Here is a 20,082-nt window from a genome sequence, read left to right as displayed (position 1 = left end):
CCACAGACATCTCACCAATGCATCTGGTCCTAGGGGGGACCGTGGCAGGTCACGATCACCAGCCCATCAGGTAAGTGGAGGTGCCTCACTCATTTGCCACGAATTGTACCTGTTCTCAAGTCCTTCCTTGGATAAAAACATACATGATGACATCTAAGATTTTTTTAAGGTCTGCAGCTTGTAGAAGTTCTTGTATTTAAGTAAATTTAAACAGCATCTATTTAATTTCAAGAACTTTATTTGGGTGTGAAAATCCCTCATATATCTTGCACAACTGTACAAATAACACTTATGTCCATTTTAGGCATAAACATGGTTATTGTCACACTGGGTGCTATCAAAGATTTTATTTACAAAACAATTACTAAAATGCCTGTTGTCATATTTCCATTTATTTATTTCTTACCCATAGGGTAATAGGTCCACCATAATTGCTTGGTGTGTTTTATAATACAGAAGGAAAAGCTATGTTAATAAAAACTAACAAAAACTCACAAATAGCTACAAATCTGACAGAAAATGTCTAAGAAAAATTCTCCCCAAAATACAATACATTTTTCCACACATACACAGTACAGAATAACTTCAAAGGCACAGCTTTGAATTTTGCTTTTGTAGACGTATAGAGAATTATCACCATGTGAAGGAATTGAGAGAACAGTTTCATACCTGTCAATAGATAATTAAGTGAATAATCATGTTTGCATTGTCATTTTCTTTATATAATTGCTTCATATCATCATCATATTTAACATATGTGGCTCTGAATCCAAAATCTTCCCAGTCCCCAAGTCCCTTCTTACCTTGTCATTACTGACCAGAGAAGTTAGATTTTTCCAGATTGTGCAAACTCAACACAAATACATATATAATAAGAACAATAGTCAACTTAAGGCAGTGTATAATTCAATGCTACATGTCTTTTCTTCTCTTTTGTAAAGATCAAACTTAGTGGATCGACAGAAAGGTGCATCAATATACAAAGTTAGATGTAAACTGAAACCTACAACACGTGTCTTTTTAAGGAACCAGATAGAGGAATTGATATGAATAAGTGATGACTTGGCAGAGTGGTTTCTAAGGAATGCATTAAGAGCTTAAAAGAAGAACAGATGATGGGGTTTTGCTGAGGGTGAATTTCCTGTCTTTAATTCAAATTATAAATAGGTCCTGTTCCAGTACTTTTTTTTGTAAGACTCATTAACATTTGTCAATAAGAAAGGGGGCAAAAATGGCTCACTTAAATTGAGAGCACACAGGGTTGGCCCAGAATTAAAAAAGGCACAGATAGGCCCAAAAAGTGGTCTAGAACAGCGCAAAAGTATTTTTCGGCTACAGGAACATTCAGTCATACTGGTCTGCAATCTGCCCACGTTAGGAACTACATTACTGCCCAGGATCTCTTCCATTTTCACCTCCCTTGAAGAATGTCCATGAAAAGTCCCACACAGCATGAAGTTTTTCTAACTCTTGTACGTGTGTGGGCTTAGCTGATACCAGTCATCTTCATTTAGCCCAGCCTGTGGTGGCTTCCCCATTGATGTAGGCAAAGCCGGGAAAGTGTTGCATGTGCTCGTACTCAGAATTCCTGCGTGTTGTCAAGGGCGTGTACATGTCACTGGAATTCCCATATCTCGTGGAGTGCATGGATGAGCTCGTGTAGCAGGAGTTGGCAGCTGGGACCTCTGGCCAGCGCGGAGTCACTGGTGTAGGATGCAGCCTGGGAGTGCTGCTCATCAAACAGGGCTCCATTCTTGATGTTGGGCCATTGAAAGGGTACTAAAATTAAAAAAAAAAAAAAGAATCATTTGCCACATACTGCATTTTAAAATAAGGCTGGTGGTGTCACAATTCTGTGTTTAACAAAGCCAAAATCATGAGTGTTAGCAGCTATCCAACAACAAGGTATCATACTGAAGGTGGAATACCAGATAACCAGTGTCTGCTGGAAACCAAAGTTTCAGTGAGTCTCGCAAAACAGTCACTGATTTTAAATATTGAATTAATTTATCAAGATGTACCTGGGAGCAGAAAAATAGATTGAATTAATTTAATTTTTTTCTCCCACTTTCACTCAAAAACTTGCTATTTACTGAAAATCAGAACATAAAATGCCCCCCACTTGTCCTCACTCAAGGGAGTTTTGAGGGAGGAGAGCAAAAGAATCTTTATTTCTGGGATGGTGCCTTCACTTTAAAGTATTCACAAGACATCCTGACAGTTTCTGCAGGAAAACAGTATGGTCTGGCTCCAGAGCCAGCAGATAATTGGACGATTTATGGAAAGAGGCAGCAGGAGAAGAACCTCTGTATTCCCCAGCTGTTCACAGTGACACTTGGAAGCAGAAATCAAAGAAGTTTGACAAATGGCTTCCACTAAGGAAGGACAGGACAGGAAGGAAAACAGAACAGGTTTTGCCCTCTATAGCCACAGAGTGCCCAGCAACAGAAAGAAAATTGTGCTTACGAGTGCTTGCTTAACATGAATTTATTTATGTATTGCCTGTCCTGCAGGAGCAGATCATCTGTGTGCTGTGTCTGAGGAACGGCTCTCCCTGTGTTGTCCCCCTGTTATCCATCTGCATCACAAAGATGGTTAGGATCCCTGTTCCCCTTGGCCAGCCTTGTATCTTCAGAGCTTCAACGTTTTACATCTTTATACCTTTTCTGCAAAAAGTGTCATATTTAAAATTTCGATATCTTAGGTTGACACTGTGGTATTTCTTTAACTAGAAAGCTGTCACCAAAGCAAGACTATCACCACTTCTGACACTTACAAACCTTGCAAGTTGCATGCCAAAGCTTTCTATGGCCGTAAAACCCCTTCCCTCTATTTTGGAGGGTTGTGGACAGAAAAGCTGGAGTAGGTGTTCCTAGGAGGGAGGGAGCAGAGACTCCCAAGGGGTCTCATTACATTACTCCGCTGTGGATGGGCCCGGGGTTAATCAGTTGCATAAGCAACTCTTACATAAGCCCAAGGCAATTACAGCAGTGTCTCCATGAGGAGACTGTGCTGTCTCCCTTCCTACCACAGCCAGGAAGGCAGCTCAGCCTTGGCAAATGTATTTGAACAGTTCACAAGCCTCAGGCAGCTCAGGGCCACACACTGGCCACTCCCAATTAGAGAGGAGAAAAAGAAGACTTTTTTTGACCAACATGCTGTAGTTAGTGATTTAGTGTATTCCTGCATGTCCTGGGGAGGCAGGCCAGTAGGTAGATGAAAGGGAAAACATCAAAGATGTTACCTAGCCTGTATACTTCCCATCACCACAGAGGCTGGATCTACCTGGGCCATCGCAGCTGCTGATGTTTAACACCTGAAACAGGGTGTTAAACTGCAGCACCACCCTGGAACATCAACACTTCAACACTGGTACTGCTAATCCAGCTGCCAGAATAAGCTGTCCTGACAACACTGACAGCAGGTCTATACAACACCATCTAAATTTCCATCTTCACCTCCGAGAAAGGTTTCTCAGTAGGAAAGTTCAGCAGAGCTTACCTAATGAGTGTAAAAAGCCCTATATTCCTTTGAAGGAGAAGCAAGTTTTCAGACTTGTTGGCTCTCCAAAAGCTTTCATTGAAGATGAGAACTTCCAGTGACCAGCAACAATAAAACTCAAGCTTTGAAACAGTGTGTGGCCCAAGCTAAGAAGTTTCTTCTTTGTCTTCAGCAGCATTTTACTTGATACAAATTACTGTAGTCTTTGCCTTTGTTATCCATTGGTCTATACTTGAAGTCACTGTAGATTCGTGTATTAAAGAGTGTACTTACAACAGGGTTAACCTAGATTTCTGCCATAATACACCAGTGATTCTCTCCTGTCTTCTTCCCAGTGAGAGAATTGATCTATTCTGTTGTTGACCATAATAGAAGCCTTTGCTATCCTGACTCAGTGCAATTTTCCTTTGAGGTTTTGAAGCAAAGGTTGTGACTTGCAACAGGAGAATTATTTGCTTTCCTATCCCTTACAAATGCCAAGAAAAATCCCTGTCTTCTGCTAGGATAATTTGCCATCTGAAAATCTGTAGACTGCAAAAAAGTTCACCTATGATCAAGAAGAAGAAAATGAACTCTGGGAATATTGTGGTGGGTCTCCTCGTTGTACACAGCATTATGTGGGGAAGCCACATTATGTCTTTTGGTTGTTTGGAACCACAAACCCTGTGCCACTGAGCAAACAAAATCTTGGCTCCCAGATTGAACTTTGGGATGCACTGAAAGATACTCCTCCAATGTGCAGCCCAGAGGCCATGCTTAGGCTTACTAAGAAGGCAGGGGAATGGCTGTGCATGAGGGGACAGGATACAGTGTGCTGCTTTTCCTTTTCATCAAGCACACCCAATGCAGCTGTGTTTTTGAATGTGTCATGAATGTAAAAAGAATAATTGCTTGAAAATAACATGGACTCTAAATATCCAGTATTTTACAATAAATTCTGTTATGACTGAATGCAAGATGGAAAGTTTTGTAATGGTAGGTCAGCTAATCGCAAATGACTCAGTGGCTTCTTTTTCCCTACAGTGAAGAGACTATTGAAAGACAATATTTTTAAAGTACTCATTGGCCCCTGCCTGACTATTAACTCACCCAATGAAGCATCTATTCAGCCTTGTTGGAGTGTCCAAAGCAGAGCCATCTGGGCGGATGCCTGCCCATGCTGCCTGAATCACCTTTCACACTCTACATCCGGTTTAATGAAGAGTGCTTAAGCTGAACTCAAAACACTGGGGCCTAGTGATCTTTGCCAGATATAAAAGCGACATTTGTTGGAGGACTCTTGACAGGAAATTACCATTTTCTGGGTTGACTCACACTTGTTACTACTGCTGCCATTAGACCTAAACAAGAAGCCCTTTAAGCCTGTGAGACTTTGAGCAGATTATTTTTAAGGCCTTGCCCAAAAAAGTAAAATTAATTCAATTTCTTTTAGTATTATTTTACAAAATACAACATTAAATATGTCTTCCCATGAAGCAAAGGCTGAGCTTCTGCAGTGCAAGGATGGAGAGTTATCTCTTTATCCTTATTCTCAACTCACCAACCAATTATACATGGAAGTGAAAGGTTTCAGTGTCCAAACAGCAAAATGTTTTCCTTATGAATGTGGCTCTGACTTTACATTGTATTAGCTCCCACTTTTGCTGAATGCTGTAAATTATTTTTGCATGTTAGCCACTACTTCAGGACTTGCAAATAACACATACCAGTAACTACTGAATTGTGGAGAGCTGGCTATAAACTAATTTCACAAAAATATGCTTAAATCTTATAAAATGACAGAATTGAAACTATTGATTAATTGCATCTGTATAACCCTTAATCTGACCCTTTTCTCCACAAATTGAACCTTATTGAATCTGTTAATTAGTCTGAGTGAAACTTTGAAGTCCATCTAAGTGATTTTGGTACTTTTGGGAGTGGCATTTGGAGCCTCTGAAAAATGCTATTTGTAATTATCTCAAAAGAAGTTAAGACATCTGTTTCCTGTTGCATTCAATACATAATTACTCCAATTACATGCTAACAGTCTCGAGGCCGTTGTGAAGCCATACAGTTGGGAACAATGACTCTTGCTGCATGGGTGGGATTTAGGCAGTATTTTTGTCTTTCTGTCATTACCAGCTGTTTGATGACAGAGTGGTTATTGGGGAGGGTGCATTACTCTTACTGCATTGGTACAGTCATGAGTTTATAATGTGTATGTGCTGGAAGACTAAGAACTTTTCCCCTTCTCTTTTTTTTCCAAAGTAGATGGGCCAGAATAACATGAATGGACACTAAAGCATGGGCTCTGTCTGAGAGAGGATTTCACAAAAACAGTTACTACTGTCTTCAGTAAATCCTGCTGCTGAGGCACATGAAGGGAAGACACAGTTTTGTAGAATTGTGGCATGCAATATTTTACAGAAAAACTGAGTAGTGCTGCATGCTGCACCCCTGAGAAATTATGTGAGACCAGTGCAGTCCCCAGAGCAGTTTATGAGAGTCAGGGTACAAACATTGTTTGAAGTTCCTTTAACTATGGCCCAAACACAGTGCTCTGGGCCTCTGAGAGGTGCAGACCTGATCTACTGCTTAACAGCAGACTGTACTACTGCAGCATTTTCCAGACTGATTTCTTCTGTCCAGGCCGTGGAAGTAAACTACGATCTTCATAAATGCAGCTTAAAGGCAGCAAAAATAAATAAATGGATAGGTTCATTCTTATCTTTAAGGTAGGAGCTGCATGGTACAAAAGGAGAAACATTGCTGTGCTGCTTCTATGGCTGTCACCTGAGATTGACTGTTTGGAGATGGTTGTTCCATTTTGGAAGTGGTAAAGGAGAAAAGGTAAAATGAGGCTGTGTTTAGTGGGGCATCTAGAAGTGATTCCCACATCTAGGTGACTGATCTAGCAGGTTCTTGACTGAGTCCCTCCGATCTGCTCTGAGATCAGGTTTGCACAGAAAGGCTGGAGGGGAGCTCCAGCTCCATCAGGTTCCATGCTCAGGACAACTGAGAGAACAGGACATTCACAGCCTCCCCAGACTATGCCTGCCCTGCAGTCCTTGAATAACTCCTGTGCACAAAGCACCTGTCACAACAGAAACTAAAGAGATGCTAACACTCAGCTCCAGAGGAGAGATGACAGGGAGGAGGTGAGGATGGAATGCTGCAGAACTATAATGTCTTAAATGGTCAGAGTAGATAAATGGGAATTCATGAATATTCCCTATTCTCATCATTCAAAGAACCCTAGGGCACCCAGTGCAATTATGAGATAACAGACTTAAAATCAGCAAGAGAATGAGTGTTTCATGCAACCCCTGGCAAAGTCTATATGTACAAAAAAGCTCAAAGACAGAGAGTGGTTTGCTACAAAAGACATCATTCCAGCTGCTGCTTCTTACTCAGGATATCTCTAGGTTAGCTCTTGCCAGAGGCATCATAGCTATACTGGTGAAAGGACCACCTTCTACTTACCCTACTTCTAAGACTTCCTCCACACATCTGTTTCTGGTCACTGCTAGAGATAAGACCTGGATAACTGAACCTACAGTGTGACTCACTACAGCTACACATTAGGGTGCTTACCCTTAATGATGTGCATCTTCATATGTTACCAGATATGTTAAAATGTGTACTGCTGCGCATTTCTCTAATTATTCTTCCTACTAAAAGTGTTAGCCTTGAAATTTACAAAGAAAAATTACTGCAGCATGAATTAGTTTGTGTTTAAGGAAAAGGTAGAGCTATATGAATTGAAATACTTTTGGATAGCCTGAAAGAGGATTAAGACCTGTCCAGCCAGGGTGAACGTTGCTGTAAGATAAGATCTGTTGCACAGATAAAAGCTGTGCTCAGAAGCCAGTCAAGCCTCCCCTGTGGAGGTGAATTAGGTGTGACTTTGTGAAGGGGTTACCTTTGAAGGAGGTAACTCTCTGCTAAACTCAACACAGGATGATGAGACCTCTCAGAGGCTTTTAGACAGCGTTGTCTATTTCCTACCCTGGCATCTGGTACCTAAAACTGCAGAAGCAGAGAACTGATGAAATAAAGTGTCAGTACAGACGTGTTTATATACACACACACTAAACAGTCCTCTTCTATATGATGGTGGAGTAGCATCAGAATATTGTGTGCACTCCTGCCCTATGGCTTAGAGGATTAGGTAGTAACAGATCAACCTGTAGATCATTTTTCATTTGTCTGCCAGGCTCCTGGCCAGTAAGCCAAGACAAGAAATGAGCAATCAGGCCTGGAATTACAAGTAAGGACCTGTTCTGAGGATTATTCACAGATGGTGAGGGAAGAAGGAAAAATTAGGGTTAAGACCAAGGTTTGAACAGACTGTTCCTGTCATCCAAAAGAGTTGTAGCCATCAGTGGGAATTAGCCTATACTGCCAAGACCCCCACCTGCACTTTTCGAGAGCTGTAACAAATTATTTAATAGTAAATAGTAATATAGTAGATAGTATAACATCTATGTCTGTGTGACTTCTTCCTCAGCACAGTCTCACTCTAAAATTCCAATGACAAAATCAAAACTCTTAAACCTAGAGTGTGTCACTCTCTTCCACAGAAAGAGGTTGGACATGAAGTTCTTCAAGACCAAAATAGTTATTTATAGCTGCAGCTTAAACCTCACCTCAACTACATGTCACCTGTTTTGGCTCAGACCCTTGTCTAGGACAAGGGCTCTCCCTGAATCCATTTTTGTAGAGGAGAATTTACCACACACACAGAGCTTTTTTTTCTTAGGAGTTAATCCCTAGACACTATCCTAAAGAGCATGGTGGAGTAGTTGCTAAAGTTGAGCCAAAGTTCTATATTTGGCCAGAATGTAGATTATAACAAAGAGTTCTTTTGAACATTATGGTCAATGCCTCCTCTTCTCAGCTGATTATACTCCCACAGCTCTGCACATTGCAGCTCCTTTTGTTTCAGTATAGTGGCAGCTGTTGATATATTCATTGTAAATTTGGCTTCCTGTGTTTTATTTTGCGACATCATGAGTCCTACTGCAATTCCTTCCAATGTGTTCCCTTCACAAAGACCACTAGAAAAAGAGCAGTTCCTAACATCTTCTCAGGGACATCTTATGAACTTTTTTTTTTTTTGTTAAAAGTAGTTAAGAAAGGACTTATTATCAGGGCAGGAATTTTACCGATGCTAACTTAGCTCTAAAAAGACTGTCAGCAAATTCTGTATCAAACTGTCAAAGGCTTTTAGATAATTCTTCAAAAGTAAGGTTCCAGTTTGTAGCTCCTCTCAGTACAGAACAAGCACATTGATAGGGTTTTGTTGGCTGTGTCCTGCTGTGCAGTTTCATCTCAGTTTATAAGCAGCATGAGAAAGAACATTCTACATAGAAATTGAAATAATTTTCCTTCAAAGTGTGATCATTAAAGCGTAGCTGTTCTTCATATGTGTTCAGGACAGTTCAAAGACTAGCAAGAGAGGAAAAAATGATCTGACATCTGCACCTGTAGAGACAGCCTACTACAGTATGAAAAATACTTGCCTGAGTTCAATGTTTGCTACTGTTTGCATACGACATGTTAACCAGGACATGAGTAAACTAAAAATGTGTTGATCTTGATTTGCTTTACTTATTTCTTGAGATAACAGGGTAAGACCCATACTGAAAAATGGAGGAAAACAAACTTGTCCAAGGACACTGCATTTAAATGTTCACTCACTTTCCTACTGAAGATACAGCAGCTGCAAAAGCCCTCTGACAAACCTGGATACCTCATGTAGTCTGACAGACCAGGTGCTACACAAATGGGTGAGAAGTTGTAGCTTGTCCTTTCCATAAGATAGGGAGCCATTGTTGAGCTGCTCCAAATGAGCATATTGGGTTTGTACAGATCTCAAAAAGCTTCAAGGAGATCAATACCATTATTCTTATCTTACAGCTAGGGAAAATGAAGCATAAAAAGGAGAAATGACTCCTCTAAGATCATGTGTCAGACTGATGCCAAAGACCAGAATGAGATGCAGCTTTTGTGTGCTCTGTTTCAAAGCACTACCAAATTCACATCTTTGCATCCAGTTTGGAACTGTTGCAGTCCAGCAATGATAGTTAAGCATGGCAGTCCCTGATATACTTTTATAAATTTTATAAATATTTTAATAATTTTTATAAATTTATAAAATAAAAAATTATAAATATATTTATTAAAATAAATAATTTATATAAATTATTTGTTTTAATAAAGAAATAATTAATTTATTTTTATAAATAAAGTGTAAGTGGTGCCACATGGGTGGAATATCCCAATGCCATCACCTCCTCCCTGTATCTGCCCTTTGCTAATCTTCCAGGAGAGAGCCCAGAGAGCAGCTGCCTACACTGAGGAAGCACCAGCTGCATGAGGCACTAAAGCCCTCCAACAGTGGCACTGCTCTGGAACTCTTGCCAGATCTGATCTTCACATTCAATCTGGGCTGGCTCCTACTGGCTCAGTTTCGTGAGGTGGAAGAGTTACTGATATAATTTCTCAGCACTGTAGTAGGAGAGTATAGGACACAGATTAAACAGCCTCTGCAATGTTGTCCTGAAATTATTCAAACTATATGCAGAACTGACTGTTTTGGCAATTTCCTAAACAGGGGTATCCTCAAAAGCAGAGACCCCAGAAGAATTCAGTATGGCCTCTGCATATTCAGCTGTATGAAAACACTTTTGTTTCTTCTTGGGGATCTCTTCCTGCTCCCAACACCTAAGAATCATACAACTAGTTATATTCGTTTTTGCTTTAGCTACTCCATAAAACAGAAACACTTTCCATGATCCAGACTGCTGGATTTTAGAGTTAATATTTTATATTCACAATCTAAAGCTACATCTGATCTCCAGCAAAATGAAAAGATACCTAGGTAATATTAGAAGGTGAAAAAAATTAGGAGCCATCAATATCTAGACAGATTATTGATTCAGACAGCTAATATGCTGATAAATTTACAAAGTAAATTTATTTTAAATGTTGTAACAACCATCATCAAGTAATAAAAGCAAATTACCTGTGAAGAGCTTCTGTGGTAAGCTGAGTAGTGAAGTGGTCCAGAAATAGCAGTATCATGTGGTAAGGATGGATACTGACTCTGCATTGGATGGGGATGCTGGTTGCTATAGCTACCATAGTTGTAACTTCCTGTGTATCTAAAATACATCAAAAACCACTTTTAGTATGAACAATGATTTATTCCCACTAATCATTCCATGACTTCTATGAAACATACCATTGTTTTGGAGGGGTTTTTCTAATAGGAGGATGATATTTTAAATCTTTTTCAAAAAGGTATTTTTCAGCTCAGATGGGAAGCAGATGCCACTAGTGAAAGTGTGTGTCCAGCACAACAGCAAATAGAGAGACCCAGCCTGTTTCTGTGACTAATTTTGAACTGCAGACTCAGCTCCACACTTTCTGAGGAGAAAGTGTCTTTCCCTTCTATTGTTATCTAATGCCATGTTCCCAGTAAACTGCTATCCAAGCTGAGGAAGTATAGTAAGCCCTGACTTGAAGAACTACGACAAGTTCAGCTATCTCCTTGTACTGCAGTCAGATGTTCCTTTTTTGGGAGGGAGAGAAGTGAATTAGTTTGAATCTGAAGCATACAATGTTCAGCTTTAGCACAGTCAACTCAGTAAGAGAGTGGGATGTGAGATTGGAGAACCTGTCCACTTTCTTTTTGATTCCCAGCCTCCTGTCTAGGGACATCCAGGGGCAAAGGAGGGAGCAGTTTCCTTAGCTATTGAGTCAGTGTTTGTTGGCCACCATTGTTTGGACCATTCGCTAGCAGAAGATGCATGGACACTTTCTGCAATCTCCCCATCTTTGTGAACATGTGAACATCTGATCTTTGTTGTCTTTCAGAAAAGTTGATTCACCTAGAATCAAATGTTTCCTCAAATCACCATAATCCATCTAACACCAGAGGCAAGGGATTTCTGCAGGAACAATAAATTCTCACATATATACACACACATATATAACATAGACACTGCCTTACTGTGGTCTGTTCCAAGTCTTGAATACTCTTAGCTCCCAAACCTCTGTGCTGCTCTATTTCTGCCTCCACCAAACAGTCATATTTCTGGATAAGAGGAATGTTCCCTTTCTCCTTATCCAGGTTTTCTCAGTAAGGGCTTAGCAGTGACATTCAAACAGGTATCTAAACCTAATCACATCCAAGATGGAAGAAGATGCAGGGTTCAAAATAATCTACTGATACCCTTCCAAACAGCTGAGAGTCTTTCACACTGGAAAAGCACTCCTGCAAAGTTAATGAGTTTGCAACAAGACTGAGGGACACAGTAAAACCTTTTGAAACTCTTGCATCATGGCAGCAAACGGGCATTTGCTAATCTTGCTGTATTATCTGTTCCTTCTCCATTGATTAGTTTATGATTGTTTTTTTTCATTATGGATATCTATGAGTTATGCACTGAATCAAATGAGGATGGCACAGAAGAAGTGCTGCTTAATGAAAGCAGCACTGAGAGCTTTAGTGTCTGAAGATTTTCCAGATCAAATAATGTTACATAAATTTATACCTGTAATTATTTAAATTGAGGGCCTTGAGCAGATTTTGGTGATGGAAAATATTAGGATGTTATGGTGATAATGTGTCTGTATCTTCAAACTGTGGACATTTTTTAATCTGCAGGTTAACAGTAGTCATTGAATCACTGAGGCTGGAAGGGACCTGTGGAGTTTATCTAGTCTAACCCCCGTGTTCAAAGCAGGGTCTACTAGAGCAGCCTGCCCAGGATCGTGTCCAGATGGAGTCTGTACATCAGCAAGGATGGAGATTCCATAGCCTTTCTGGGCAACCTGCTCCAGTGTTTGATCACATTTACAAAAAAACAAGTTTTGTGTTCATTTATGCTTAAGCAGAATTTCTTGTACTTCTATTTGTGCTTGTCCTGTCATTAAATACCACTGAAAAGAACCTGTCTCTGTCTTCTTATCACCCCCCACTGATAAGACCCTCCCTGAACCCTCTCTGCCCAAAGCCAAATAACCTCAGCTCTCTCAGCCTCTCTTGGTATGACAGATAGTCCAGTCCCACAATCATCATCAAAGTGGCCCTTTTCTGGTCTTACTCCAGTATCCCTGGGTCTGTCTGGTACTGGGGAGCACAGGATTGGATCCAGATGTGGTCTCAGCAGTGCTGAGCAAAAGAGAAGGATCCCTTCTCCTGAGACATGGTATAGTAGGGTTGTTCTCTAGGCACATTTAGCTTTTTAAAACATGGCACAGGAAAACAGGAATCAGAGAAGAAATCTACTGAAGCCTTCTCTTTTAGAAAATATCCTCCAGGCCTACTGTGGTTTTGAATAGAATTAAATGAGATTATAAAACTAAGACTTAATATAATTATACAATAGCAACAACAGCCAAAGATACCAGCATCTTTGCAATACAGACTTAACTGTATCAAGAAACAGCTTTTACTGTATTTCAAAAAAACATCTAAGCAGAAGTTCATCCAAAACCCACCAAAAATACATAACCCCCACTTCCCCCAAGCCACTGAGAAGCACCTTACCCGTGTTCTTCTCTGTGGGGATAAACAGGTATGCGGTGTGTGACAGATGAGGAAGGCACGTGTGGACTCCTCATGCAGGGCAGCTGTTGGGAATTCTCTGCAGGCGACCCGGCAGCTGTTGTCACGGTGTAGGTGAGTGACCAGGTGTAGGATTGCATAGCCCCTGCAGGCAGAGAGGAGCCAAAGGAACACAATTAACACGGGCTGCCATCCAAAGAGGTGCCATGCCTTGAGACAATTATAGGAAAACAACCGAACAGGCAATGGCCATGGAAAGTGCACTGACAAAAGTGAACAAACCGGTCATATCTGAGGCATAAATATAAACATACGTAGATCATTTGGAGCACACGAGGATCCAGAAGAATGAAACATATCTGGAATGGCTCACACTGTGGGCTTCCAGTGTGGTGTTGAAATAATTTTTCAGAATAAAACAAAACCCTGGAATAGGACTTAGAAATGGAAGAACACCAGTGCTAAGATTTCTCAGGCATGATGCACCAAACCCTGAGGTCTCTCTCACATGGAGAGGGCTGCTGGTCTGCTCAGCTCTGAGGCCTGGACTGAGGCAGGAGGTATGATCAGAACAATGAAGGATTAGAAAAAGATGGGTGCTATGCAAATAAATCTCTTGAATCCTTTTGCAGTTTGTACCTGTTCCACCCAATTAGGTGCCAGCCCTTGTAGTGGCAGCACTACAAAGATCCCCAAATTATAACAAGTAGATAGATAGAAATAACCAGGTCATTTCCTTCCTGCAAATAATGTTTCTTTCTGGTTTTTTTTAGTGGCAGCAGAGACTGGACTTAATTTATTTTTGTCATGTAGAGCGTTTGTGGGAACAGCAAAGCAAAGAAGTGGGTTTTCCATTTTGCTTAGAAGGTGCTGAGTTTTTTAATCATCCTGATCCCTTCCAGGCAGGAACTCCAGTTTCATGAGCCAGCTGCTGAGAAACCTTTGTCCTTTGCACACACCCCTTTCACTCAGGAGGCTGACAGATCCATTGTTCCAGTATAACATAGCTCTTGCTGGAGGTCATGACCATACTGGCTGAGATTACCCTGCAAATGAAGACCAGAACACTGAATTTAACCCAATGAGAACACTGGTTTGGGGGGCTCTGGGCACTCTTGACTCTTTTTCTTTAGCTAAAAGGAATTGCAGGAGGTGACTCAGTTTTTTTCAGTATGGATTCTAGGACTTCCTGTAGCATGAAAGGGCCTAATTCAGAGGGGAAACGATTGTACTCCCAGGTCTGTGTCCACTCCATGGCTTTGGGAAATGAAAAGCCTATTTCAGATGTGCATAGTTTTCTTCAGGTGTGTGTGATTTTATCTGGCAAAATCAGGCTTTTTTTTTTTTAATGGGAAATTCTGAGACTGGATGAAGGTATTCTGAGCTTCACAAGGTAAGTGCAACTTGAAATACTTCAGCAGGGTGTGATTTGGTGCTCTTACAATAGAAATCCTTGGATGTGTTATGGCCAAGAGTATTTGTGATAGGTCTGTTTTCACATGCCTGCATTTTCTGCCACTGACTCTTGAATTTTCTGTCTTCATCTCCTCCCAATGCAAAGGACCACTGAGGTTCTCAAGACCCCAAGAAGAAAAGCTACCCCATGTTGCCATGGACAAGTAAGCATTCATGGTTCCTTGAATTGCGGAAAATGTTTAAGGAAGCCTGCCTTTACTAAAAGATACAGTCTAGGTGGAAGGGACCAAAAGTACTTATGCAGTTACCAAATAGCTTCATTTGAAAACAAGAGAGTTTTGAAAATATCAACAACTTGTCTACAGAATATTTTAATGAAACATTTCAATTTCAAAAGGTCAACATATTTTCCCAGTGTTATCTTCCAAAAGAAAATTTGCAACTTTCTTTCAAAACAGGCCTAAATGCAAAAGACAAAAACAAAGAGAAAAGAAAGAAGAACAACAAAGAGGGTGAAAAACCCAAAATACTTATTTTTAGGTAATATTATTGTTTGGTGTTTTCTTCCCACTTTTTCTGTTCACCATAAAACAAAAGTTTTACTTTGATCTGATTTTTTTTCCCCCAACAAAATAATTGGCCCTTGAGCCAAAAAACTCATGACCTTCCCAGCTCCAAGGAGAAGCAGTAATAACAGAGCTAAAAGATCCTTTGCCTTTTAACAAAGATAGTGATTTGACTGGCCTCAGACATTGTGACAATCTCTTTTTCTTTTTTAGGAAAATAGTGGGGATCTTATCATAGTCTGAGGAAAATTAGTGAGTCCAGGAGAGCAAGTTGTTTCATGTGCTCCCTGTGGGAAGTCAAATTCCTTGGATGAGAGATGCCAATCCTGGCATTCAAACCTAACTGGAAGCCACCTCAGTTCAACTTTAAAATAAATAGTTGGAGAGTAACAAATTTTGTGCTTGTGCAGATGTCACAGAAACAAATGTAGAAAGTAGATCTTGCACTGGGAGAGCTGTGAGTATCTTTGTTTAATTCTCCTAACCAAGAAATGTCTGAGTACTACAGGATAGTACCTCACACAGCTGCTCAAGGGAACACCCCCCCTTCTTTTGCCAGTTATGGTTTAGAAACAAAAGTTGGGCTTTACTCTGGATTTACAGAATGACAGAAAGCCATGCAAATGTTTTTTTTCAGAATGTTCTGGGGAACCTACAGTTGCCTCATCTCTTTTTACCTTTGTAGCAGGAATGCCATTATTTTCAGTGACCTAATTACAAAGACAGAGAGGAAGGGTAGAAGATGACAACAGATTTTCAGACTGTGTTTAAGTACATACCAGGTCAACCAGGATACTGCCAATGTTGGGGTGGGTGGAAAAGGAGGAATGAGTTAAGTCTGAAAGGTTTTCATAGCCACCTCTTAATACCTGCCTAGGTCCCAGTCCTATATGATTAATTTCCTCAGCTGGTTGCAGAACTGAACTTCAAGAGATGAAGTCTCTTTTAGATATGACTGAACCCAACTGAACTGCTTTTTTGAAATAAGCAAAAACAATAGTGATTGAGCAACAATTTGCTCTGCTTTGTGTTCTGAACATGCAGGGTTTGATTAAAATAGGGAAGTTCATTTATTATCACTTGTTTTTCTTTTCTCTTTAAAAAAAAAGTGATTTTGAGGATACTAACCAAGAGGCCATTTGACCTGTAGGGAAGCCAAATATAAATGGAACTGCTATTAGTCCAACAACAGCCCTGTTGTCATTGATGCCATCACGTACACCAGTGCAGAAAAACCCCAGAAGTTGCTTCATGATGCTGCATTTTATATCTGCTTTAGGCTGGAGCAAACGACCACCAAGACACAGTGAGACACTCCCAGCACTGTGCATTATGTTTGACAGCGAGCAGTACTGTCACCCTCAAGCAGTCAGAAATCCAGAGTCAGACCTCCATTCTGTCCCCACAAAACAGACAGATCACTGCACCTATAAAGCTTTAGACAAACACAAGCCCTTCCATTTGAAGGCAAGGATTGCCTTTTAAAATTGAAACCTGTGAGTTTTGCACTCTGCAGCTATGAGAATTAAACTCTGGTTGTTGAACAAGAGCTGATGTTCTCAAATACTTGTATGGGTCCAGGAGCTGAAGCTTTAGGAAAAGAACCAAAATGTTCTACTTCTACACACAAATATGGGAGGGCTAGATCTGTGCCAGTACTCCCAGAACTTTAATACCGAGCCCAGACTTGGAAGAACAATGACTTTTAATGATCATTGCTGACCTGAAGGCTTATTTCATGCATATATTTCTTAAAACTGAAGAGCAGACTCCACAGTTCACTAACATATCAGGAACTAGCAATTTAGAGTTCATTTTGTGTTGTCCAAAAACTATTGCATTGGCAATGAGTAATCAGAGCTTTAAGAGGGGCTTTAAGAGAGAACAGCATAGTCAGCCATATAGCTATCACTTTTATTACAATATTGTCGCAGCTTGAACAATCATTAATCTGGCCTTTGTGATTTAGAAAGGATGGAAACTAATTAGCCTTTTAACTGTCTAGTAACCTAACAAAAAGTTTTAAATAAAATGTTAGTGGTGCCATGACAGATGTTCTACCACAGAGTGTGATACATAGGATTTACCTTTCTTTTGCTCAGTATCATGTAATTGCAACAGTTTAATTTGCTGGTTTTGTACTGACTCCTGACTGAAGCTAAAAAGGTTAAAATGCAAGTTTAATAGTTAACTTTTATTGCTAATGTCACAAGCAAGAAAGAGTTAATGATGCCTTAAATTGGGGAACTGAGAGCTAACAGTGACCAATGGAACTAGTTCTCAAGGTCTGCAAAGCATTTGTAGAATTTTACATTTACCTCATAAAAGACACATAAGAAAATCAATGGTGTACTTCAAATACATCTTTCCAGAACAGAATTCCTGTTTCAAAATATTCTATGTAATGCCACAGATCTGTATGTAAACTAGTATGAGTATATGTAATACACCTTCAGCACTCCTATTTTAAAGTGTAGCAATTTTCTTTAGCTGAGACAGTTGTTATTTCATGTTGCTTTATGTGAATAAACACTGCATTCCACGGTGTAATGGTTCGCAAACTAAAAAGCAAACTAAAACCAGTCCATCTACATGATGAACATGGGAAACAGAAGCATTTCTAATTGCTCAAATTAAGAAAAAAGAAATAGCCACATATTCATATTTAATTTTAACCAGAGCATTACTTGCATTGACAAATTTGGCTTGTGCAAGACAAAAATGGTTTTCACACTCTCAAAAGCAAGACTGCACCAAACCATAAGAGTAAAATCCAATTCAACCGAACAAAAGCTTTTAAAACAACTTAAAAATGAAAAGCTGAGAAGAAAGAACTAAAATAATCAGAAATAGCTTTCTTGCTGAAAAAGTTCTAGTATGGGAACAATTGTGGTCTTTCAGTACCTGAAGGGAAAGATGGAAAGGGACTTCTTACAAAGACATGCAGTGACAGGACAAGGGCGAATGGCTTTTGGTTAACTGTTTTATGACATTTAGAGTTACGGTATCTGCAGCCTAAACACAAGTCCCTCAAATCTCCATTCCTGTCAATGGCCCTGGAGAACACACAGTTCCCTTCTTTTCAGTCTTTTACTTCTGGGTACAGCCCTGCATCATACTTAGTTCTAGTTCTGGCATCACAACCATCCCACAATGCCTACAGGTCAAGTTCCAAGCAGCATCAATGTTTCAACAAGAGTCAAAGATCCTCACCACCTCCACTGTCACCTGAAATGAAGCTGCATGGTCACCTGCCCTGTCTAGGAATCATCTCTCTCTTGTCTACCTGTCCTGGTGGTAATAACTTCCTATTTCCCTCCTAAGTATTGTGTTGCCTCCAACAGTGAAAAAGCTTAAGTTGTGATGTAGGGACAAATATTTTAAAATCTCTTTCCAACACAACATGCATTGTGCTTCCCTGTGGCGCCTTTGAAAACATGAAAAACATTTTTCAGAAAGATTTATTAGTTCTTTGGTCACTGCCAAATTCTCTAGTGTGGTAAATCACCACTTTATGACATTCTTTCAAGAAGATTTTGTAACTTTTCTAGTACATCACAAAAGCGATAGTTTCCACATTCGGACTGTACATCCTATTCAATGAGGAGCAGCAAAGCTGGAATTTCACTGTCTGAAATGCCTTCTGAAAGTCACTCACATTTCTGCCTTTCTTTCCATGAGCTAAGGGAACACTGTCTTTTGATCATACAGACAGACTGTCCTGCCCACATCCAAAAGGTAATGAGTTTTACTCTAGAGCACAGAAGATGTTGGCCATTTATGCAGCCCAAACGAGAAGCTGGTTTTATGCTTATTGTTTTCTATCAATCCTACACACAAGTTTAAGCTGTCCCTGAAGTGCAGATTTTTTTTAATTTGTGGGCCCAGCAGAATACAACAACAGTATCAGTTGCCATAATAGAATGTAATACTGAAAATAGGCTTCAAACATGTAATTCCTATCTCTAACATTGATAGATGAAAGTCATCAGCAATGTGTAAAACATTCCCAAGAGAAACTTGCACAGCTATTTAAACATATTTGGGTGTTAAATATGTTGAAAGATACCCATCTCCCACTTTACCAGCTAAGAATTCCTGAACCACCAGTGATTTGAGATTTTGCAAACCCCACTAAACCTAAAGTACTTGGCACACTTCCTTCAGGGGTATAAAACATCCAAACATCAGATCTTTTTCCTGGTAGACTGCACATCATGTTTGGATACAGTGAGAACAGATTTTTGGCTTGGGAAGGCTTCTCATATCTTGCAAGCCAGCACATCATGTTCTCAGGCTCAGCTTTAGGAGACGAAGTGCAAAAGGCACCTCCAAGCAGATTTATCTCTCAGAAGCCAACCTACCTGTAGTAGCTGTTATGCCACCATACTCTGGGGACTGGTTGCTGATGGGTGACGGGGCAGAGGGCACTTCCACGGAGGTGGCAGATTTAGCTGGGGAGAATGGCGCTGGGGAGGGAGTTGGAGCTGCTGGTTCACTCAGAATAATTTCTTCTCGTAATTCTGCTGCAGAATGAGAGAAAACCCATCAAACTTAGCTAAAGGTAGAGTCAAGGAACACCGAGAAACTAAAAAAAAAAAAAAAAGAAATGCAAGGAGTTAAGCTCTGTAGAGTGTGTTTCGAGAAATACGTAGAAGGAACCACAAATCTTTGAAAGAAGTACTTCTATAACATTCACCATTACAACCTTCAGCATACCTGCAGAAGACCTCTTAAAGGAAAGTGCTATTTTTCCTGTTGCATAGGCAGGAAACCGGTGCATGGACAGCTTAAGGGTTATACTCCTATAATGTACTATTATATATCTAAAATTAGGAGTCCAGTCTGAGTTAGGCATTCCTACACCTTCTAGAGACATTGGAAAGAAACAGGAGTCTCCAGGACATTCCTGTGGCTTCTGGCCATGATCTTCTTTCTTTCTTTGTTGACTGAAAAAGGAGGATATTCTGGATGGTTTTAGCTGCCAAAGGTATGTGGAAAATATGCAAGAATAAGCAACTTATTTGTCAAAAACCC

The 20,082-nt window shown here is 40.1% G+C and overlaps 1 protein-coding gene across 3 annotated transcripts in view; it reads right to left on the bottom strand.

The window, feature by feature from the left end:
- Positions 1–220: 220 nt before the first annotated feature.
- The window catches only part of RFX4 (regulatory factor X4), an 87,677-nt gene continuing 67,815 nt past the window's right edge, over positions 221–20,082 (bottom strand). For 2 of the 3 annotated variants that reach the window (XM_042051053.1, XM_042051055.1), the window contains 4 exons: positions 19,410–19,571; positions 13,046–13,208; positions 10,514–10,652; positions 221–1,779 (listed from right to left, as the gene is read on the bottom strand). In XM_042051053.1, the coding sequence (XP_041906987.1) occupies positions 1,507–1,779; positions 10,514–10,652; positions 13,046–13,208; positions 19,410–19,571 (737 nt within the window). In that variant the 3' untranslated portion in view covers positions 221–1,506. The remainder of the gene's footprint in view (positions 1,780–10,513; positions 10,653–13,045; positions 13,209–19,409; positions 19,572–20,082) is intronic. The other variant, XM_042051054.1, reaches the window with a different exon arrangement.

Source organism: Corvus kubaryi, unplaced genomic scaffold (genome assembly GCF_017639235.1).
Source record: "Corvus kubaryi isolate FWS band 111438036 unplaced genomic scaffold, C.kubaryi_AGA036_p1.0 74, whole genome shotgun sequence".
In the NCBI taxonomy this organism is placed as follows: domain Eukaryota; kingdom Metazoa; phylum Chordata; class Aves; order Passeriformes; family Corvidae; genus Corvus; species Corvus kubaryi.
Note: the sequence above shows the minus strand (reverse complement) of the source record. Positions and strands in the feature narration are given on the sequence as shown.